At 34.2% G+C, this 25,484-nt stretch overlaps 1 protein-coding gene across 1 annotated transcript; it reads left to right on the top strand.

The window, feature by feature from the left end:
• The first annotated feature begins 635 nt into the window (after positions 1-635).
• LOC149411017 (inactive ubiquitin carboxyl-terminal hydrolase MINDY-4B) lies at positions 636-24,622 on the top strand. Its single transcript, XM_089647617.1, has 11 exons — positions 636-687; positions 771-859; positions 4,726-4,955; positions 8,242-8,410; positions 9,618-9,683; positions 14,246-14,316; positions 15,060-15,207; positions 16,120-16,260; positions 17,265-17,344; positions 18,082-18,216; positions 24,556-24,622. The coding sequence occupies exons 1-11, from the start codon at positions 636-638 to the stop codon at positions 24,620-24,622; spliced, it is 1,248 nt and encodes a 415-aa protein (XP_089503743.1).
• Positions 24,623-25,484: the final 862 nt, after the last annotated feature.

The raw sequence follows: 25,484 nt of genomic DNA on the forward strand, positions 1-25,484 counted from the left end.
TCAATTTTCACTATTTAATGGCTTTTTCATGAGAATAATGAGATGCACTATACGACGACAAGATTACGATTAAAAACATTTGACGTATGTGTGTTAATAACTATTGAATATCATTGGCGTGGGTTTTCTTTCTTCCGTTATTTTCAGGTTAGACTTTTAGGAAAAGACAGGAACAAAGGAAATGACAATTTGAACAGGACATTAGGTTGTGGATAATTACAATACTGTTTCAATATTATACAACAGGATGAATTTAAGTAGAGACCTTAAGTTTTGGCATTTTTTGTATTCCTACAAAACCATTCGTTTTGAACAAAACCAATACAACATAATCTACAACAACAAAAAAATATCTAAAATAATCGTTTTGCGCGCTGAGACCATACCACAGTTGTTTCCACAATTATATGCGCTCAGTGACGTGCGTAATGTGCGACATTCTCACTCGCTCGCGCTTTTACAAAAAGCTGCATGTGAATTTAAGTAGAGACCTTAAGTTTTGGGATTTTTTGTATTCCTACAAAACCAATACAACATAATCTACAACAACAAAAAAATATCTAAAATAATCGTTTTGCGCGCTGAGACCATACCACAGTTGTTTCCACAATTATATGCGCTCAGTGACGTGCGTAATGTGCGACATTCTTACTCGCTCGCGCTTTTACAAAAGCTGCATGAGGTTGAGTAAGGTTACGTCACCCGCCGTTATATGTGTACAGTTTATTGTTAAATTAATTAATAATTATATTGTATGTTTGTTATTTCAGAAAAAGTGCTCTATGCCCGGACAACTCGGGGGACTACAGGCAGACTTACAGTTTCTGGAGGAACTCCCATTACTGAAGAGGAAGCCATCGTAAGTATTTTTCAGTGTAGCAAAATATATAAAAAAAATGATTTCATTTAAAATAATAAATTCTCTAATGATAAATAATGTAACTAACTTATGTGATACTAAGTATACAGAGAATTAAATATCCTCATGTTTTTAATTGGATTCATTTGGGTTGTTGGGATTGCGGAAATAACCAACGAATGAACAGGTTTTTTAATAAACTTTTAGTAAATCTGATTATTATTACTACGCCAACGTCTGGACGATTTCGACCTTCTGATTGATCAAATTCAAATCTTATGTTTCGAGTAAATTCCGCATTGCCTTCGCGCAAAATAAATAAGTCGTGCCTTATCGGCCGCGGACTTATTATTACCAAGGCAAGTGCAAATGCTTCCGCCACCAAGCTCTTGGACACATCTCATACCGTGAATCCGGGCACCATGCTGGGTCGACCAACGTGGTGCACTAATTAGGGTGACTATGGAAGTGGTGTGATCTAATAAACAGTTCCCGGGGCGGTGGCACCGGAACACGCCTCCCGAATTGAATATTATTGATTAATTTTCATTATTCTTTCATATTTAAAGTGCTGCGTAGATTTATTTGATTTACCATATGTACTTAGAACGACGGAAAATAGATTTTAATACCATTTCGTTCTCACGCGGAAAATCATCACAATACCGACATGTCATGATAGAACTCAAGTCATTATACTCCTTGGAGATGGCTTTTTGAAGGCCTCTATGGTCAAGGGGTAAAGCTGTCGACTAGAAAGCTGAAATTCGCGGGTTCAAATTTTATTTAATTAATTTGTTTTAATTCGCATTTTTTTAATTTAAAATAATACATAGTATATTTGCGGCACGTTCCAGAGTGGAAGATACTCTCAAGATCGCCCTGGTGCAAGACCACCATTCAGAATTGGACGTTGCTTGAAATGGCTTTAGCCATGTTTAGTGACCAGATCTAAATAGCCAGGTACTCCCCCACCTTTCTCTTCCCATCTCCTTCCCCTCTCCACCACATTCATAACTGGATCTAGACGGTTGAGAGCAGTTGTGCGGTATCTATATAAAAAGATTACTAACTTATGTAAGACCTTTTCATCGGAAGTCAAGACGTGGAACCATTGATATCAGAAACAAATGACGAAATGGCAACTATGGGCTAACTTCACATAGCAAAGTTATGTGTTTGGTACATAGGTCGAAACAATGGCAGTGCTCAGATCCAAACTAAAAATTTACCTCTTTAGGCTCTCATTCACGTAAATTAAATACGTACACCTACCTCAGAGTAGCATTCTTAACTGACTTACCATCACACCGTTTAATCGCAGGGGTAGGCAGAGAGGACGGACCGCCAAACCACTTGGTCTTGGCACACATTCCTTGCCTCAAATATTCATTCATGCTCTTCTATTATTCTGACTCTTGACATGGCCCGACTCAAGTATCTGATTCACTTGATAGTTACATGGCTTTCTCGGGCGTCCCGACCATTCAAATTTACGTCATATATTCTCCTTATAATCCTTCCTTTGTTCATTTGCTCTGCATGTCCAAACCATCTAAGCGTCGCATTATTAATATTTCTCGTTACGCTTACATAAGCCTTGCATTCTTTGCGGATCTTAGTATTTCTCAAACGATCGTACATGGTTTTACACACCTACGCCCCGGGGATCTCAATTCTACAGCATCCAATCTACTGCCTAAAATTTATCCGAATCACAGTTTTGTCATTTCACATTATTCAAATTTACATTTTCGAATTTACATTATTCAAAGCCTTACTCCTCAATCTGTTTCATACCGAGGGACAAATCACATTTAGGAGATAAATCCTAATCAAATCCTTGTAATGTTGTACAACCCATTACACAATTTGCTTTACTCTCCTAAACACGCTCTTAGAACATACACATATATTATTAAAATAAATACCAGAATTAATTATAGCATTTCCAATTACATGTGCTCCCAATTATGTCCTCTGCGTGCGAGCCGTATCTAAATTTCTCTAATAAGAGTATTGATTAATTGGTGTCTCAAGTGACCTCCCAGGTAAGTATGGTCCCATATATTTTCTGCCTGTATATAACATAAATATAAACGTTCAAATGCAGAATCAGGTTCATTAGTCAAATACATTGTATGTATAGTTTTGTATTGGTGTTCAACGAACCGGTGGATGCAATCTGTTAATGTTAACATAAGTGTAAAATAGTTAGTCTGGCCTATAGTTTGCTCCAAACCGTCTGGAGCCACTAAGACTATGGCATCCCCAATTAGGGTATGGTCTGAGGCTGAAGTTTGTAGTTAGGGGAAGAGGATGTGGTAGAGAAAGGTGGGCGAGTACCTGGATATTTAGATCTTGTTACCAAGCACGGTTAAAGCCATTTCAAGTAACGTTTCAAATCTGAATGGTGGCCAGGGCGATACTTAGAATATCTTCCACTCTGGAACGTGCCGCAAGTATACTATACAGGGTGTATCGGCACTAACCCGACAAACTTTAACCAGCTATTCCTTAGCACATTTGGAGTAAAAAATGTTATGGGCACTTTGCTGTCCGGTAGCATTTTTTTCAATTAAAAACAAAAAAAAATAAAATTTCCACACTACATCACTGTCATTTGCATTGCGTTTCGTATTCAACAGCTGTTATAAGCAAGTATGTCAAAAAGCGTCCTCGCTCTTTCGCATACACTAAATAATAATAGTTAAAAATGAGACGAATGGTGCCGTGCCATTTCGTTGTGATTGTAAAAGTGCGCCAATATAGGTACACACGTGCATTATTCAACGGAATTCGAATAAAATATTTGCCAGATGGGTTTTCAAACTTTGACAAAGGATAAAACAGTGGTGACATGTGGTGAAAATATGAATAGTAATTTTTTTATTAAAAAAAACGTTACCGGACAGCAAAGTGCACATAAGATTTTTTACTCCAAATATGCTAAGGAAAAGCTGGTTAAAGTTTGTCGGGTACGTGCCGATACACCCTGTATACTAAAAGTCAAGTCAGCATTTATTTAAGTGCAGAAATTCTGGGACTAATTACCATATGTATTCCTCTTCGTCCAGAATACTAATAGAGGGAAACAATTACACCAAGTCAGTGGACATCTTCAATTTATCTTTAAACAAATATAAAATATTGTTAATTAAGCAATTCAGTTATGTTCAATAAATAATGTAAATTTCTTAATATTCATATGTAAAACCCCCGAAAAAGGACGTAATAATAAAAAATAAATAATTTACCCCTCGACCACTGATGCCGAGCCATGTTAGTTTTATGCGCTAGGTTTCATGCTAAAAATGGTTTATTTACCTCGCTGTCTAATTCTCTTCGCTGCCTATTTCAACTTAAGGTGATGCACTACGTCGCGTCGTGTAATATTTTAAATCGAGCCGCTATCAATAACACCCCTTACGTAGATGGCGATAAGGTTTAAATTCCCGTTTAACACCATCCGCCTGTTTTGATGTATGCAAGAAAAAAACATGGCCAAAAAGTGCCTTTTATTTTATTTTGTGGATATTCAGGCATAAATATTTAATTTTTTTCCTATCATTTTATAAATAATTTAATTTGCCACATTACTCAATAAAATCATAACCGAAAATGGGTTCGTAAGTAGGAAATTTTGAACTTTAAAAAAGTTTTCATAGGCCTTATACATTATTTTTTTTCTGGGCTTATAAAAAGACTTATCTAAAAAAAAATCGATTATTTTAAAGGCCAAGATGTATTCTACTCGTAGTATTTAATTAAAGCATATGAAACATTTCTAGGCGACCAAATTTTCAAACCAAAAATACACGATTTTGCATTACTACACCTCGCCTTAAAATGATATTTTGTTCCAGGATCTTCGTAATGTCACTTTCGGGTCGGCAAACTGCCCCCCTCGCGGTGAATGGGTGCGCACCCCGCTAGCGCTGTGCCCCTCCGGACAACCGCAGGCCTACGGGCTGAGCGCGCCCCGGAACGGCACCAGGGGACTGCTGACCGCACTGGGGGCCCACGTGCTGAAACACCTGCTTTTCGGGACTGATAAACCGAGAGACGCTACGGGGAAGTACCTCACAGTTGATCTGTAAGAAACTGTCTCACCTGTTCTTTAGTTTTCTTATATTATTTAATTGATTATTTTTAATCTCTTACTACCATCACAATGAGCGGAAATATTGGTTGTGTAAGGATAGAAGACTTAACTAGCCGAGGATTTTTTTTTTACTGGAAATTTTTTTGATACATACAGGAAATATATATAATTATACAAACGTAAGGTAGTTACAAAAAAATCCTACAAAGGCGAAGCCTGTGCGTGGGCATTATAAGGTATGTATTCAAAACAGTAGTGGTTACATTATCTATGGTTTAAATTAAAAAATAAATATGAATAAAGAAAAAATTATATATATAGTACATATAGTTATTTAAATATGATTTTACTGGGGTTTTTTCGTTTTAAAAAAAAACAGTTTGAAATAAGTTAACTTTTTTTTCCAACCCTCCGTCGGGCGCAGCCGGCCTCAGAGGCCAGCGAAAGACATTTTTTCCCTCTCCAATTCTCAAAGGCGGCCCCCTGCCCCTTCCCTCATTTTACTTGCCTAACTTTAGGAACCTCACACGGGCCCGTCTTCAGTCAGTCGTCGGTCTTTACGCATCTCACTTACACCTTCCCTGGCTTCACAGGCCGCATGCGCCCGATTATGTCACAATTTTGAAGGTGGGTTTTTTAAGGATATTTTTATGTGCAGTTGTTCATTATACTCAATTATGCTTGTTCTGTATGAGAATTATCAGTATCTTGAGAAATAAGTGCTGTATTGGACCCTGGCCTTTCAGGCAGGGTGCGCCCAATTGAATTATAATTTCAGTTTATCTCTTTTCTGGCATTTTATATACATATGTTTCTGCCGAAATGGCTAGAAAATATGATCTCTCTCAACGCAATGATGTTGATGATATGGTGAAGTTTCTTCTCGATGATGATGCTTCTGAAGATCCAGCTTTGGTTGAAGATTTAAGCGATGAGAGCGATATCGGACAACTAGTTCGGCGAAGTCTGAATACAAGTGGAATGCCGATTCAGTTGAAAATTCGCTTGAAAAGGTTTTTCCTCACGAGAAAAAAAAACCCACATCCCCTACAACACCTCCCAAAAGGCGAAAGTGTGGAATATGCGTATTTGAATTAGGATTTAGGAAGATTCACGAATTACGAATGTTTAGGTTGTCATCAACCGATTTGTTTACTCCACGTAAACGCGCTGTGCCAAACTTGTTTTTCGGCTGCTGATTTGGGAACTTCATCGTCCGTATCTGGCTACGACTGTAGTCAATAGAGACTACCACCTACCTTACCTTTAAATTTTTATTACTTTAAAACTTTTATTACTTTTATGGAGCTCGGTTTGACCAATTATTTTGAACAGTGTTTTCGAAAAATTGTTTGGTTTCTTTATTTTAGTTTATGGTTGGTAATGTTCAATAAACTGATTATTCTGTGTTATATTTGGTTTAATTCCATTCTATAGATCATAGTAAAGACTACCCGACAAGTATTTTGTATTAGAATTAATATAGTAGAAGGTGGGGCCTAAAAATATATGGGTGGCCTCTCAGGCCGGGTGCGCCCGATTTCGGTTCGCCCATAGGTGCGCCTGACGGAGGGTTAAATGTATATGGTAATGGCATATTTTAAGTATCACATTCGTAGTATAAATTATAGAAAAAATTCTCTTACTTCCAGATATTTTTTTACCCAGCTTTAAAATGTCTTTTATACGAGTTTAGGTTTTGGCACATCTTGATGGAACTCGGCAAGGAATTAAACAATTTTGGGCCAATATAGTTAATGTGTCTTTGTGCTAGCCTAGTTTTGCAGTGAGGCACTGTGTACACGCATATGTTGTGTCTTTGGATAGAACGATTTTTACAGAAATTATACGGATGAGTGTATATAAATTTAAGACATTGGACACAGTAGATCCACCTTAGTTCCATAATGTCAGTTTCCTGAAACAATTGATCGGTGGGATATGTCTTGGTCTTCTGGTGCATTATCTCAATTGAACTCACGACGCCTTTGAATTCACGTTCCCTTTCCACATTCAGCCACTGAGCGGTAAATCTTCCTCTTTATGGTTTTTGCTTTCTTCTTATCATCCACGTCTTTTAAAAAATGACATTATTTTATTCTTCTCTTCTTCTTCATCTCGTGATCTTCAGATCGAAGAATTATTTCCGTTTTAATGTTCATCCAAACATTGTTTCTGGTGGTAAAGACTGCCCTGATTTAAATTCAACTTATTGATTTCATATACCTAAGAGAGCCACTCGTTACAAAATCCTGTTTAAATCTTATAATACCTGAATTAAGCATTTCTAACTCTCGCTTGTACCTAGATTACATGAAGTCTGTAATTGATACAGATGTTACAACGAATCTATTTGATTGCTCAAAAGGTGGGTACTAGAACGCTATATTATATAAGGCATATCTTTTCAATCAATATTAATTTTACAAATGTCTACTAAAATGTTTTATGTGTACTTGCATGGAAAGAAAATGAGAATTGATAATTTATTAAGAAACTCTTCGTATTATTAGTAATGCGGTTAAAAAGGGATTGCAGGCGGTTTCCTGATAAACATAAATTCCTTACGCATCGGAACATGTATTCATTCATCTGCATTTGCCTTGATAATAAATAATGACGAAATGCTCAAATATTAGGATTATTAACACGTGTTCCGAAATTATGATTATACATTACTCTTTTACTTAAAGTCAGGAAACCTATCGATTCATTCGTTAAGGGCCTGCAATCTGATAATTTGAATAAATTCTTAATAAATTAGCAATATTCATTTTTCTCAGTGTGAATCCCTTTTATATGCTTCTGGAGTTTGTATTAATTTTAAACTTTAACGATTTCATTGAACATTCAGGACGGGTTTTTTTACAGAATTTGAAAAATTCATCAAATTTCATAGTTACTTTTCAAGTTCCGTTATTATTTCAATTTTGTGAAGCAACTGGCCCATTATTATAGAATAACAGAACTTGAATTGGACTTTCACAGAACTTGAAAATGAATGATGAAGTTTGGTAAATTGTTTAAATTCTGTGAAACAATCCGTCCTTAATTGTTATTTAAAAAAATAATTTCTACTATTTTCTTACGCTTGTATTTAACTGTGTGATTAATATCTGTAACGAGAATTGGGGTGCGATGTTTTAAACCGTTACAATCGTAATGTTAATGTCTTTTTTTCCTCCTTCCTCGAGTTCATCTTCACCTTCTTCTCTATTTTGAAAGCAGTCTATGATATTTTAATTAGCTATGACCTCTATATTCTTACCTATTCAAGACTGCTGAAGCCTGATGAACAACGCCAGCAAGAAGCCTTGAACCTAGCCATCGCAGAGGTGATTTGGAAGTGCGCCGGGGAGCAGAAGAAGGCGCTGGTAGCCTTACCACAGGACTTGTCTCACGTACAGCACTCACACACCTACTACCAGGACTCCGTCACTGAGAAGGTGAACTTTATTTTCATTCACATACTATTTCAATCTTTGGAGAAATAAAATTATTTTTTTGCTTATGATAACACATCTTTTTAGATGTGTGTTTTGTAATAATAGTAAATACAAAAAGATAATATTACAAATATGAAATCTTTCTAAAAATATTTGTTATGTAATTAACAGAAAAATACATGTTTACTTAGATAAAATATATTTTGAACGTAAACAACCCCACTAGGCCTAGCTTGTTCCGAGATGGCAAAGTTAACTAACTATAGTAATTTACTATTGAGATTGATAAATGTAATGTATACATGAATACAATAAATAAAAATAGGCACTTAGTGCCAAAAAAACCGAAGTTGTAATGTGGTGGATTTAGTCTATAGTTAATTAACCGACAATTTTTCATGTAAACTCTTGTTTTTATCTTCTTATTTTATTAATTTACAATAAATCACCACTTTTACGATATATTTTATCAATATAATAAAACGCAGAACATTCGTTGTCAGCCATATACATAAATAACCGTTGTATTCAATGGTATTTGATGCCGATTTTAAAAGAAAACATGCTAGCTTTTGTGCACTGAGCAATATTTCGTTGATGTTGCAATAATTTTGAGACACCTGGGAATTTATTTAGGTTATTTGGTGATGGCACATAAAACAATTCTGCATATTCAGAATATAATAATTTTTGACACTTAGTGCCTTTTTTATTTCGTGTATTCATTCAAATAACGGATAATAAATTATGTAATATATAATGGAGTTATGCCTGTTAGTTTCATCTCCAGAAAAGTTCCCACGGAAAAAACTCAACATATAAACACGCTACAAGGTTCACAGAAAACTTATTAATCCCAAAAGCAAACAAAACTATATTTCAAAAAAGACCACACTACATGGTCATTAAAGTATATAACAACCTTCTACGTAGCATCAAACAAATAACCGACATACTCAAGTTTAAATCATCACTAAAAACATTTCTTTTAAACAAATATCACCACACCTTACATAAATTAAATATCTCTGTTTTTTATTTACATACATTATTTGTTAACATGTAATTGTTGGGTTATGTAATATAATGTGTATTTGTTGGGTTAGCTGGAAGAAATAGGATGTAACCTATAAGCCATACCCTTTGTACTCTGTATTTTTGTGCAATAAATATTTTTTTTGAATATTAACGTCTGTATTTTTTAAAGCTGCACCTGTTCGAATTTCATGATTTGGACGATTTGCAAATATTTATCAAGAGATATCTGTATGTGGTAAGTAATATAAAATATAATATTAAATTAAGATATTCATTTTATTTAATACTATAACCAATTTCGTTACGTTAATTTTTTTGTCATATAAATATTTTTAATGCTGGCAAATTGATCTTGTAAAATATCACCGCTTCGTTTTAATGAAAAACTAACTAACCATCACGTCGTTTCCTCGCAATGGGTAGGCAGATACGGACGGACCGCCAAACAACTCGGTCTTGGCACGCACTCCTTGTCTCATTCACATTCATACTTCGTCTCATAAATACTCTTCTATTATTCTGACTCTTGACATGGCCCGACTCGAGTATCTGATTCACTTGATCGTGCCATGTCTTCCTCGGGGGTCCCTGACTTCAGCTACATTAAATTTTGTAAAATCATACCACCATTTTTAAATTAATCAATTCAAGCAAGCGTGATATACCATTTGCTAATATAATATTTATTTAGGTTTTATTGGTCGGATGTTACCAATTTATTCGGTTTACCGTGTAATAATTTTAATAATACGTTTATATTTAATGATTTCGCTCGTCCAATGTGTTATTTATTTATGTCCTCGGGGTTTTTACATGAAACAAGTTTTAATTACATTTGGGTATTCAAATTAACAAAATAATAGTAATACTAATAATAATGAAGCTTCCCACTACACGAATGGGGTGTTTCACTATAGCAAATACAAAAAAATAAAATGGGATCAAAAAAATTTCAACGTATATACGTACAATAAAATAAATTCCAAAAACATTACAGATACCTATGTACAGTAAATAGCAAAGTGAAGTTTAAAAATCAACGGAAAAGTGAGTTAAAGATTAAATTTGGAATTAACTCCTTACAATACATTGCACATAAACAATATAACGCATTACCTAGTGATCTAAAACTTCCGGCAACGAACAAAAAAACTTTGGAAAAAGCTCTTAAAAGCTATTTCCTCAGCAGTTTTATTAATAATAATAAGACTGATACATTATTTCTTTGGAACTCCAAAATAACTTCTGCGCTTATTTATTTATTTATCTATGTTGTCTTGTCTTTAATCTTATGTTGTCTTTCCCGAAATGAGTTTTGTAAGCTCACTGGGAATTATACATTCTAACTTATTATTTTTAATAAATAAATTTAAAAAAAATAATGTTATATTAGTGAAACAAATTGTCTATTTTAATTTTTAATTTACTTGTATATTAAACATCAAAAAAGTAATTAGGAACCAAAATTTTTTACTCAAAATAATGTCAGGAATCATTGGTTGAAGTATGTCAAGTGCGTCCTATATTATTTCCACCTTGAAAATAAACCCAGTTTTCAGGGACACTAGAATTCACAATCTCAAAACCATTCATAACCCAAGCAACGCCGGGTGACGTCAGCTTGTATGGAATAAATGAGAATATCAACGCAACTGAATTGAATTCCAAGCATAATTATACTTTGCACTGAGGAATCCATGCAATTTTTTGTCTCCGAAGAAAAAACAAAGAACAACTCGGGAAGTCTCGTGATACGATTTGGTACTCGAAAAGTTATTAGCTTTGTTGTCAAGTGCATCCATTGAACCATTATTTATATTATCTGAAAAGCTGGGATTCTGTTGGCTTTAGTTTATTTGAAAAACATTTAGGTTTCAGTGTAATTGTTAATCATTAATTTTGTGGCGTATTAACTTTTTTGTTATGAAGCGCTTTTACTGTTTGAAGAGTTATTTGAAAAATTGATATATTATCAAAATATTGGACGTTGATCAAAAACAGAAATAATCCCTATCATAATAACATCAAATCATATTACTGTAACAAATAAAATACAGGAAGCTTAAAACGTACTGTTCATATTCATTAAAAAGGACAACAGTAGGTACGTTAATTAACTAACCATCAGCTTTCCCATCTCTCGTAAACATACTTCCAAAATACACTAAACTCTCCCACCTGCTCAAAGTATTCACCATTCACAACTTTATTTCACACTCTTTTCGTACTCTTTCTTTCAAACACTATGACATTATACTTACTTACATTCATCATTAACTCATTCTTCATACATGCATACTTCATTCATCCTAGACACGAGATGCTGTAGATATTCCATACAATCAGCACCGCATCATCAGTTTATAACAGGCAACATACTTTCACAGTACGATAGCACGTCATTTCAGCAATGAACACCTTTAAATATATTTATTTTGTTGTTGAAAATGGATGAAAAAACATGGTGACCGTATAACTCATCGAAATCACGATTTAAAAAGTGATGAGAAATGATGACACAAAAACTTACATAGGTTAGGTATATGGTTAGTTTTTTCATCGCTTGACTTAATGTAACTTTTTAAAGGTGTGTTGAATTGTCATTATTTTGAGTAATCATGGAACCAAAAAATAGATACCAAACCTAAACAAACTGGACACTAATATAAAAATAATTTGTACATATTTTTTTTGTTTCATCTTCATTTCTTTCACTAGCTTTATGCTCTCTTTGTGTATGCTCTTTTTTCTTGTTTACTTACATAATCTAGCATTTTTCTCCCTTTTTTTTCCGTATTGTATTATGACCGTCAATAACTATCATGTATGTAAATGGAACTTTTGCCGTTAATCCTAAATAAATATTTAACTTTTATTTGGCCTACACACTAAAATATTTCTCATATAGTCAAGGTTGATCTTTGAGATGTTTACGAAACAAAAAAGCATAAATTCTGCTAATATTAATAGAGGCTATGCCTAGTAATAGTTAATAGTATGTCGGCTACACCAAAACTAATCGCCGAAAACCACATTAATTTAACTTATTATTATTCTGAATTATCAATCCTAAGAGGATCGACGTGCGCAATATGGCACCACTTCTATTTCCTTAAACCACAAATTAAAACCACTTAATGAAATAATTAAAATAATAATTATTTACTTAATTCAGAATTTAGAATAATTACCTTCCATATGCCAACTAGAAATACTCGATCTTTTTAATAACATTTTAATTATTTTTAATTGCAACTACAATGTCAGTACCGAGTCATTTAGATATTCGCTTTTGTACCAAGATTACACGAAGTTGGCAATACTTTCTCACAAATGGTATATGTATTCAACTAAGGAATTTTAGTAACAAGAAGGCTATTTTATATAGCTCATTAATAATTCTTAAGTTTAGCGTTTATTATTCTTTTGCATGTGTTCTATTTTAAAATTTCATTACGATAACATTTATGAATTGTAATCCATTCCCTCAGTATCATCACATTCTACAGCTATATGTAACAATTGGGCTTTTATATAAACTTTTCTTGTGTTTGCAAAGTACTACCACCTATCTGATGATGGCCTCTGTAGTGGTTGTCAATATAGATGTAGTTTCAAAGCCACTCAACAGATGTCGTTAGAGTGTGTATTCTAAGGTTAGGATATATAGTTTATGTAGTTTTAAGGTGTCTTCATAGGTGTCATTAGTAGTACCACGTGATAGAAACAACTGTTGAGTCTGTCAACGTTTGGGTTTAAGATCCGTATGTTCACGATTTTTTTTTAATAATTATTTTATTAAATAAATTTAAAAATTATAATCAACAATGTTGACTTAAATAATTCATACAATTAGTTTTCACTACTTTTGATTTTTGAATGTTCCTCTTCTATAGAAGCTGGCGCTTGTGTCTAGAATAATGGTGAGCATCAAGATGAAGAATATTTAGTGTTTGTAATTATGAATATTAAAATTTATAATTAATAAAAAAGATAGTTTCATCATTTTGGTATTTTTACATTGAATTTCTCTTTACTTGCTTTTAGAAGGTGTTTATCATTTTCTATTGTTCTGATATTTTTGGTTAGGCTGTTGGAGTATTTTTGATGCTGAGCAAAAGTGGTGTTACATTTTTGTGTTGGAAATAAATGTTTTTGAAGAGTACGACTTTCAGTTAAAAAGCTGTGATTTTTTTTCTTTTATTATTTGAGTTATTATGTTTTTTTGGACAAGATCATTAAATTTTAATACTTTAAATTCTTAAAAATTTAGGTGTGTTGGATAATCTCTTGGGTTTTCAATATTATTTTTATAATTAGACGTTGTACAATTTCAACAGTAGATTTGAATATAGACGATGTTAGCAAATCTACAGGTGAGCATGTTCCGTGACCGATTCTCCCGCTTCAGAATAACTTAGAGTATTATTTAGAACACACGTAAGTCCAATTAGATATACATTAAGCATACCCTTAATCTCAGAACGAACTTGAAGTATTATTGAAATCTCCCGATCATCCAAGGGTATTACTAATATGAGAAAATTAAGAGTGCATTACAGCCTCCATGGCGTAGACCTAGATTAATATGTATTTAAATTCATGCAAGTGCAAAAATTGCAAAAGTGTACAGTGCCTCAGCAGCGCACAAGTTTGTACCGGTGTGGCAATGTTTTATCCTGTTGCTATCTCTTCCTCTCTCTTGTTGCCAGGCGTTAACCCAAGAGTATTGAAATGAATATTCTGTCAGTCGTTGAACGTCTCATAAATTTGATATGTTTCTACAAATATTTCAAGTTTGAAGAGGACCCAGGATGCGGGGCTTTACTACTTTTGTATGCAGTCACACTCTCCAGGGGCTTACAGAAGTAAGTATAAAACTAAACTTACCTTATTTATTCTGGTTTATAAGAAAACCACATTAACGAAATGTTGTTTAGTATTAAATAGATGTTAATTAACATCCTAAAATCACTCGCATCATAACAATCTTAACATCATGTCAATTAAGCAACTCTATTTTAAAACAACACTCCTTTATATTCATAAATACAAACTCAAGAAATAACAAATTGTTCCCACAAACAGTTCTCCAACTCGTCGTGGAAGGAGATTATAAATAAATGGGTCTTTGTGATAAATCAAGGATTTATTAATACTTCGCGTATTACAATGATGACTCGATAGTCGACCTAACTAGAAGCTGGCTAATTGAGATCTGAGAACAGTAAGTTTGTCTGTTGGCATTCTCACTGGCCCTGGCGACTACTGGTCACTAGCTGCCATCTTACGGACTTCCACGCAAGCTCTATGCACTGCCCTCTATGAGTACTTCCCAACAACACACAAATCTTAGAGCCGAAAACAAATCCAACAAGTAACTACAAAAAAATTTGTGCAAAATAGCTTCCTGTACTATGGGTACTAAACTTTATAAAAAACATCCCACTCTCATCCAAAACTTACGACAATATTATAATAGTTAAATCTCAAATAAAAAGCTGGATATAAAACATGGGAGATCAAAAATAGTAAATATACAGGCTTAAACAGAAACCACTCAAGTTGAATTTTCGATTGCATTTTCACCCTTTTTCCAATTGATTGCCAGCATCAAGAATGATCTAGACGACAAGAGCTCTTATCTGGTGACATCGCAGATGGAAGGTTCATTGAATGTTGTGATGCTGCTCTTGACTGGAAGAGCAACTCCCTACCTTCACAACGGAGTCATCTACGTAGGAGACGAGGATCATTATGTAAGTAACCGCATGCAGCGCTAATTCAGCGACCTGTCTTCTCTTTGACAGTATCTAGAGTTGTTGTTCCCAACAACAGACGTCTTCTCAAAATAGCAACACTCTAGCACTAGCAAGTGGGGTTCTATTCCAAAACTTTTTACTGAATGAATGAATGAAATGCAATCTTGGAAGTGCAAATAAATTAATCCACTTCCCAACATCTGATCGGGCTGCAAATTGGCAGACAGACTCGTTGTCGATGACAAAAATCATTTTATCTATTCAATTAATTCTAGTCTATTCTATGCACGCGCACACACACGCATTTCTCTGAAATTAGATGACATTATAAAAATTTACAGCAGTTAATATACTACCATTGGTTACATCCAATTAGGACTTGGCTTAAGTGATAGCGAGGTTTACTCAATTGATCAAGTCCATGGGGAGGAAGTTCAACCCTCAATCAAACAAATTTATTTATTTTTAAGTTTTAAAACTTCACATCAGTTAAGAACCGGTACCAGGGGAAGAAAGTTCAATTCTCAATCAAACCAAAAAATAAAAATGGTTGCTAAGTTTGGTGACTTAGTAGGGGTGCCCGAGAGGGAGACCCTTTGACGTCTCTAACCGGCCTTTCTCAACACATCGCCTTGCACCGCAGTGGAAGGAATGGATTCATATGTGATTGTCACAATCACCCCCATATTCCTACTTATCCCTCACATATGTTTTCCTTACCTTGAAAGACACCTCAAACAGCATCCTCAAAGATTGACCCTGAGGGAAACTTTTTTTCTTATGGTCGCCTGTGTGGAGTTAATGTTAAAAAGCGTTTCTAGTGTTGTTCTTTCCATTGCGTTTTGTTTGATGTCGGTTACTTTTGAATTACTAAAACTAGTAACCTTTTGACACTCTGTTATATTTTAGGCACTTCCACAATACGGCGTTCTGTCTCGCAGTTCCATCGGACTTGTGGTCTGGAGAGGCAGCGACGTGGACCAAAATGATTTGCAGAATGATCGCCAGCCACCTGGCTCCAGACTGAAGACTCCAGCTCTTCCTATTTGGGTGAATATTACCTACTACAAAATTTCATTACTTCGCCCCGTAGATTACTCAAACATTGGAGATGATCTAGGTAAAAAAAAAAACAATTGATAAAAAAGAGAATCGTTTACGGTGAATGTGCGTAAATAATAGAAACACAGTGAGATATGGCTAATTTAAATACCTCCGAATATTAATAAGGAAACATAAATTGCTTACTGTGGTTTAAATTGATTGAATCTTCCAATATTGCATTGTTTACCATATTCGTTGGTTTTCATTGGGATAATTCAGCTATTCGCGAAAAAATCGTCAACCTAAATTTAGGCAGCTTATGTAGAGCGATTAGACCTAAATACATCGTTCGACTGCTGAAGATAGACTTTTCTGAATGTCGAAAAAAGCTTTCAATGCCATATTTTGAGTCAGTAGAGAAAATTTCAAAACGTTCATGTGTTTATTTTTCCATAGATTTAGTAGTAAATTTTCTATATAAGTAGCAGATTGTTTTTAAATTCGTGTTAATCATTTAAGCCGCGGATATACATGCGACAAGCATGCTTTTGGCTAGTAGTTGGCATGCTAATTACTCGCGTGCTTGAAGGTTAGTATACCTACACACGCTAGATACAGGCAAGCTGGCTACTCACATTTTTAGTTTCAGCGGTTAGCTAGCTGAGATGAGACTTTATTATTTTCTCTGGTAGATGAGATAATTCAAAATGACGAGTATTTTCATCGCCTCACCGAGTAATTTTAATCATCGACCCCCCACCTCTTGACTGAATTACATATGAACTATAGGCTGTAGGATGATACACATGCCACTAGCACACCGAAAACCGCTAGTGGCATGCGTTTGAGCGAGTTTATTACCATGTGTCTTCGGCCTAAATGACTCCAACATTTTAAATCGATGTGTTTTTTTTTCCGGACATCAGTACTTACTTAACATATTATAACAGAACATGAAAACATATCTGTATTGTATGATAATACATGATTAAATACTTCCTTGATTATAGGTCTCGCTCTGCGCTGGTCACTTCGGCATTATGTTTAACACGAATAGAGAACTTCTCAGGAACTATCACGCTGAAAGAAGGTATATTAGAATTATTATTTTATAAAATAAAACACAAACACTTTGTATTTAACCACGAATTTATTATTTCATATATCGACCGGTTTCACTTCGACCAAGCTTCTTCAGGATATAATAATAACTAAATGCTAAGACAGAGTTATGGCTTATATATAAGAGTGACAGAGGGAGAAAGAACAAAATTATAAAAATTGGACCTGTGTACTGTGTAAGACCCATGTTATCTTTGAAGATGCTGTGTGGATGGTCTTGTTGAGTATAGTATTGATTGAGATGAAGTTATTATAGTCAATCCGAATCAAAAGTTTTCAGATTTACTGAAAATAAAAAATTATTTATTACGTAGAATAACTAATTTTACGAATTTTTCAAACAATACATCAATCTGGTAAGTTTTTAGATTCTCACGGCCAAAAGCATTTTTGTTGTTTGTTTTTGGGGTGTTATGCCGTGTTGCGCTAACTCCTTCTTTAGCCGACGTTTCGGACAGCGTTGCAGTGTCCATCATCAGGGCAGATCCCATCAGGGAGGATCTGCCCTGATGATGGACACTGCAACGCTGTCCGAAACGTCGGCTAAAGAAGGAGTTAGCGCAACACGGCATAACACCCCAAAAACAAACAACAAAAATACATCAATCTGATAGTTTTTCCTTCAAAAAACTTCCTTTTGATCTTAAGCTCTTTATTTCGACGAAGTATACCAAGAACTCTTGAATAAGTACTGATTTCTTTCAGGTTTGACTTGACCTACTACACATGTGGTGGCTGCCACGTGGCCTTATCTGTGGATACACGTGGCGTAGATGAAGGAGGCTCAGGGGTCAAGGACGATATCAACGCTACGCCACTGGAGAAACTTATCCACACTAAGTAAGTTATTCAGAAGATCTATGAACTACTATTTTCCTTTTATGATACAGAATGTGTCGAACCTCTATCTAATTCTTAATGCGTGATGAAGGATCTTGAGATGAAATAATAATATAAGAGTAATATTATTTATTAAAGAAGGTTTTTTTACGTCCTTCACACTTATCAATATTTTATTTAGACAGTTTATCTATTCGTATTTGTGTGGTTTTTGACAGGAAAGAATTATAACTCTTGAACAATATTTATTAAAAAAAATGATCATAAATTTGTAATGTGTTTAATTTGAACTTGTCAATTTGTCAATTTAACAAATTAAAGGCTATGTGATTATTACTATGCGTGATAGCTGTTTCGCCTTCAGAAGGCATTTTCAAATAGTTTGATACAACTGTTTAAAATATCGAAATATTTTTAACAGTTTAAAAATGCTTTGGAGGATTGTGATTATCGCCAATTTAAATAAGTTGTTGGCTGAATGATTCTGTGGTTCTCCAATCCGCAGAATCCAAGGTTGCGTGACTACTCTCGATGTGCAAAAATGAGAATTCAGATATCTTCAATTTAGTTTTTATTTTATTTAATTATCGATATGAAAATACATTACGATGTTGATTGGACTGACCACCGACCCCTCGAAATAACTTTAAATACGAATGGAATAGTAACATCGGAAGTATTTTCATCTATATTAAGGGATCCAGCATTATGGAATCTGAAAAATATACGTGATATCGGAATTTACAACTCATGTTCGCAAACTTATCTAGCTAAAATCAACCCAAAAAATACATCTCTTGAGGACGGTGGCAACCCTGAACGTGCCAAAATAAAACACCTCTACGGATGTATAGTACAAGCATTACGAGACAGTGCCGCTAGTATATTTAGAAATACTACTACACCAAAATATAAGCAAGTTTGTGGATGGAATGAATTTGTCGCAGACAAATACGAAAAATCAAGACAAGCGATGCTCACCTGGATTGATAATGGGAGACCGCACAATGGTCCCATCGCCGAGGATAGAAGGACAAAGCGTGCCGCCTTCAAAACAGCTCTAAAACAATGCCAAAAGAATTCGACACAACTCCAGATGGATAAAATAGCAGCGGACTTAGATAATCGGGACTTCAAATCATTTTGGAACAAGTCTAATAAAATGTTGAACATGCGTTCGAAAGTTTCGTGCAACATAAACGGAGAAACAAATCCTGAAGTAATTGCCAATATTTTCAAAAAACATTTCGCGTCTACTACGCCGACCATCTCCTCAAACGAAACGCATTTGAACGCCTATGATGATATTGACCCCATAGTCACTGCAAACATGGTGAAAACCGCCATTAAAAACATGAAATCCGGAACATCAGCAGGACATGACGGCTTAAGTATCGAACACGTCAAACATGCAGGGGTAGCGATTCTGAAACTACTGGCAACATTGTTTACCGATATCATAAAGAGTGGTTATCTACTCAAAGACATGACAAAGACAATCATAATACCGATAGTAAAATCTAAACTGACAGACATAACTTTACAGGAAAATTACAGACCGATATCCATCGCCACAGCGACCGCCAGAATATTTGAACGAGTTCTCTTAGACCAAGTCGGACCCCAATTGAAAACGAAAGACAATCAGATGGGTTTCAAAACAGATTGCTCCACGGACTCAGCCATATTCTGCGTAAAACGGACGCTGGAATACTACAGGAAAAGAAAAACAACAACTTACGCATGCTTTTTGGATCTTAGTAAGGCATTCGACAGAGTTTCCCACCCCCTACTATGAAAAAAACTAAAGGAAAGAGGGATACCATGGAAAGTGGTAAAAATTCTCGAATCATGGCATCGTCAACAGGAAAACCTTGTAAAGTGGAAAGATGGATTCTCAGAACCCTATTTCTTGAAAAGCGGGGTCAGACAGGGTGGATGTATGTCCCCAGTACTGTTCAACTTATACATGGACGAATTAACCCACAGTTTAAACAATGCTGGAGTGGGCTGCCACATCGGAGGTCTATGTGTTAACAATATGAGCTACGCAGATGATATGGTTCTGATGGCACCGTCAATACGGGGATTAAGAATTCTCCTGAAAATCTGTGAGGAATTTGCTCACGAAACCAACATGATCTATAATGCGAAAAAAACAGCACTGTTGGTCATAAAACACGGGGAAGGCCCAAAAAACATTCCCCCAGTCTTTTTGAATGGTGAGATTCTGAAAACAGTAGAAACCACAAAATATCTAGGACATATCATCAACAACAAGTTAACGGATGATGAAGATATTGACAGGCAGAGGCGTGTACTGAGTATAAAATGTAACATGCTCAGTAGAAGATTCCGGCTCTGTAGTCCACGAGTGAAAAGGACGCTCTTCTTAGCCTTTTGCACCACCCTGTACACATGCGAGCTCTGGGCTAATTTCAAGAAAAGAACAATGGAAAGGCTTCGGGTTCAATATAATAACGCTTACCGATTGATGTTCGGACTCCCTAGGCACTGCAGTGCCTCCTCGATGTTAACAGAAGGGCGAGTTCCAGGATTTACAGCTCTGTTAAGAACCAGGATTGCAGGACTGAGGGAAAGGATAAACCATTCCAGAAACACTATTATCATAGAATCGCGTCTGACTTCAGGATCTAGCATTGAAGACCATTGGAGAAAGATACTTGCTCCCACAATCTTAGATCCGTTGGATTCCCGTGCTTCTCTGCTTTAACTTAATTTCATTTTTAATTTTTTAATCTCTTTTTATTTATTTTATTTATGTTACTCTATGTAAATATTATTTGTACTTATCTCATCTATGGGATGTGTGGGATTGCACTAACCTCCCCACATCCTGGAATAAAGAATTTATTATTATTATTATTATTTAACAAAACTCACGTTACAATAATTTTATGAACAAAACAGATCGCGTACGTTAGAGGAGATTTAGGGCTAAACCGACAGCTAGACCACTGGAGAGGGAATGAATTATTTGCCGCGTGAGGTATCGCGTGCAGGTTTACAGTGATACCAGCCTCACAAGAATGTGGGTAAAAGTAATTTTGTCATTATTTTCGGGAGATGTAAACTCCCTATAATTTACCCTAAAATACTTTTGGACGGTGAAACAGCTTTCATACGTAATAGTATACAGCAACAACGTTCAACATGACGAGAATTCAGAATAAATTTAGGACATGCAAAATAATAATAGTTTTTGGATGAATGAAATGAAGGATTCTCTTTGAAAATTTACGAGTAGATGCTAGGGCACTCACTACTTTTCTGAACCGTTTCAAGGATTATATCTGTCCCTCTATGTGTTCTCAAGTCAAGACTCTACTCTTTTTTAAAACGGTTTAGTAGTTTTACTATTTAATTATTCTTAGGCTAGCTTTACACTTGTAAGTTTTTTCGTAAATTTACAAGTCTAAAGCTAGCCTTAAAGCCCCAGACTGTCCTTACACGGCAAAACATGTATTTATACATACCAAAAATGTTATAAAAAAGATAACCTAATAATGCGGTGTGGAATAAGTGTACCTGCCGTAATTTTTTGAAGAAAACCAATTTTTTTGTACAAGTTGATAACAATGAATTTAAAAAAAAAAAACATTGAGCCTTCAAGGAAGGTTTAGGAAAAACTTAATAAATTACTATATTAATTTTCACAATAAAAAAGGTGTTAAGGGACGTACCTGACTTACTGTAACCAGTGATTTCTGATATGGAAAGGTGTTAAAGAACGTAACTGACTTACTTTAACTAGTGATTTCTGATATTTAAAGGTGTTAAGGGACGTACTTGACTTATTTTAACCAGTGATTGCTGACATTAAAAGGTATTAAGGGACGTACTTGAATTATTTTAACCAGTATTTTTTGACATTAAAAGGTGTTAAGGGACGTACTTCAATTATTTTAACTGAAATGAATGAATTTGAAATTTAATTGTCCGGTGACGTTTTTGATGTACTATCTGATAGTATTAATACGCTTGCGTCTGGACGATGTAGGCCCTCTGATTGGTCAAATTAAAATTGTGTGATTCTGATAAATTCTGCATAGTGGGTCTGCAGGCAAAAAATACCAATCTGCCCCTCAATTTTAAGCAACCGTAAGGTTCATTTCGGTTTGCAGGCGACTGGATACAAAAAAAATAAGACATTAAAAATTAAGACACGATTTCATACTGAAAAAGAATCGCCACATGTAATACGATATTTCTTCAAAAATATCGTTTCTGCTCATACAATTTTTGGATAATATCAAAGAAAATATGTTTTAGAAAGTTCTTAAATCCATTTGATTAATTACATTACAGTGAAAATTATCCACAATTACGTGATTACGTTTGACGTTTGACGAAAAAAGCACGCGTTCATTCAATATGGCCGCGGAAATAGCTGGCTGACAGAGCGGACCTCTGGCGGTGTAAGAACTAACCAAATAACTGGCGCAAATATTTAAATATGCAAAAATACTTGACCACTAAGCGATTTCTTCTGTAAGTTTATTCAAACTTTGCAATGGCATTTTTCATTATTATTTATAATTTTTTTTGCTTATTAATTATATCTGACATATTGACATGTTTTCTTATTTCTAAAATTTAAAAATTATTTATTTGCGATGCTTTAATCCTGATTGTTTATTTATATCTTAAGAGATAGGGTAAAAATACCGTTTGAAGAGAATATGTTTAATTTTTTATTTAGTATTTCAACTATCAATTTATTAGAATAACCGTTATTAAATGTTATTTGTCTTATAAATATATTGTTTTATGGTTAAATGCTATTTTTTTTCAGGTCTTAAAATACTTCACACAGGATATAAAGCATCGCAAATAAATAATTTAGAAATTTTAGAAATAAGAGAACATGTTTATAAAAGCAGATATAATTAACAAGAATTTTTTTTATAAACTATCTTTTAAATATTTTCCCACTTAACTGGTCTTTCATATTGTAATTCCTAATTCTTATAAACCCAGCCTACTCTTACCCCTCCCCCCCTCCTTCCACTTCTTTTTTCCAATTGTAATCTATATTTAATTTTTGACTTCGGTGTATACTTCGTTCATGAAACATGTATTGGTTGTATATATGATTTTTAAAAAGTTATTTGTTTTTTAATAAAATAAAATTTAATCGGATAACATTATTTTATCTATTTCCGTTGTATATCAATGCATACGTACATAATAAAATGTAAACATTATATTTATTTATTAATTGGACAATTTGCATAGCGCCGCTTTTGTGAGATATCACCTCAGGGGTGCTATATTGTAACAGTCTACCTTTATATATATATATAGATTTTTACTCTCCTGATGAAGGTGTATATATAATCAAACTTTAAACTTTATTAGATACAGTAACAGTTGTAGGTAAAGAATTACCACCAGTTGGAGTAAAATTAACACCTTTTAATTAAACCGCCTGCTAATATCATCGCACAATTACCCTAATTTTATTCATAAACACGGGTACAATTAATCAATATGTAATAATCTATTATTTAAGTCAACTTTGTTATAACTATCTTTAATTGTGACAAACCAAACGATATTGATTCAACTTATAGACATTGACGGTTGTAACACATATTTAAGCACTGCAAGTCTCCTATGAGATAATTATATTAGGTAATAATAGTGTTTCATTTGAAATAATTGATCACAAATACGTAAAATTTCATTTATTCAAACAACTCATTTCTTCAGTGTTATTATGCGTAAATTTAGCATGTTATTATTAATTAACTCCTTCCTGTTCCGTGTTTTAACTATATATACTGACCCTCTCTCTGTGAATGACCTGATATCTATCTATTATGTAACTGTTGTTAATATCACTTAAAATGGGCGAATTGTAAATAAGTGCCGCCCGCAGGGCCTAGCAGAAAAAAACCCGCGGAGCGGGTTTTTAACTGCTAGTTATATTATATTTTTCAATTTTTTTTTACACAAAAAGTTCAAAAAAAATAAAATCGTCCACATGTTGACTGTGAGTGATTTGATTGAAAAACAAAACAAAACTTTAAAAATGTCACCGGAGAAAAACAAATAATGTTAGGAATCACTGGTTAAAGTTAGTCAAGTACGTCCCTTCACATCCTGTATGTACGATTAGTTGGCGATTTATCATGTGAATCATCAAGTGAATGAACCGTATTAAGTTCACATATATTTAATAATTATTGAATTTATCTTTCGATTATCACCCTTATATTTCTGACTCAGTCAAGGAATTAATTTGTAAGTAGGTAATTTATTAGGAGGAGTTAAAAATATATACTAATCAATTTAAAAATTTCTGTTTTACAGATGGCAGGATGCTAAGGTAACATGGACTGGACAAACTCCATATGTGGGAGAAGTGACGGCAAAATAAATCAAAAACAAATAACTTCTTACTACCACCAGCTTACTGGCTAAGGCAGCTGAAATGATTATATATTTTCAAAAAAAATTAGAGTATTATAATATATTATATTTTATAATATCTCCGTAGCGCAAAATAAAATAATATTTGTTCGAATGACGCAGATACATTGTGATGTGTCATTATAATTTAAAATAAAACAATAACTTAGTTAGCACCATCTTCATCTTTATACTCAAATGTCGACCGAGTTCGCTATAATCGTAGCTTCTTCAGGGCAGTATAACGATGTACTTAAACATAAAATCTACATGTAACATACCTATTCCGTTTTTATGAAATAAACTGACATTTGTGTTTTTGTTACGTATTTTACATCATAGAAACAGAGAGGGATTAGACTGGAAAATTTGGAGGCACTAGAGTTACAGAAAGGAAACAATAATAATAGCCAAGTCATCAACAACTAAGACAACCTTAATAAAGGTTCGATACTTAGGTTGTTCCCTATTGACAAAAAGCACTCACTTCATAATCCCCCTCTACCTCTACCACCTCCACCACTGGAGCTGAGCCCAATTTTTTGCAACCCTATGTGAAAGCTTAATATATAAATAACGCATGTTATTTGTACATACTGTTATGTTACTTGTACATTTTAAATTTAAGTACAGTATTATACTACCCTGAAGAAGCTCCATATTTAATGAAACCAGGTATATAACCAAGTGTACAAATATAAGTGGTGCTTACAAAGTTATTGTTTAATTTTAAATTAAAAAATAAAATATTACCCTATAATGCTCTAACCACCTACTTCATGTGCAATATTTTTTCTAGTCCGTATTCAAATAATGTTTGCAACAATTAA

Source organism: Hesperophylax consimilis, chromosome 26 (genome assembly GCF_061612785.1).
Source record: "Hesperophylax consimilis isolate HC1 chromosome 26, BYU_Hcon_1.0, whole genome shotgun sequence".
In the NCBI taxonomy this organism is placed as follows: Eukaryota; Metazoa; Arthropoda; class Insecta; order Trichoptera; family Limnephilidae; genus Hesperophylax; species Hesperophylax consimilis.

Excerpts from the sequence above, each read along its gene's own strand:
- LOC149411017 (XM_089647617.1), top strand. The coding sequence starts at position 636 with ATGTGCGACATTCTTACTCGCTCGCGCTTTTACAAAAGCTGCATGAGG. Across the intron at positions 14,317-15,059 it reads CTCTCCAGGGGCTTACAGAA|CATCAAGAATGATCTAGACG; the intron begins GTAAGTATAAAA and ends ATTGATTGCCAG. Across the intron at positions 18,217-24,555 it reads GAGAAACTTATCCACACTAA|ATGGCAGGATGCTAAGGTAA; the intron begins GTAAGTTATTCA and ends TCTGTTTTACAG.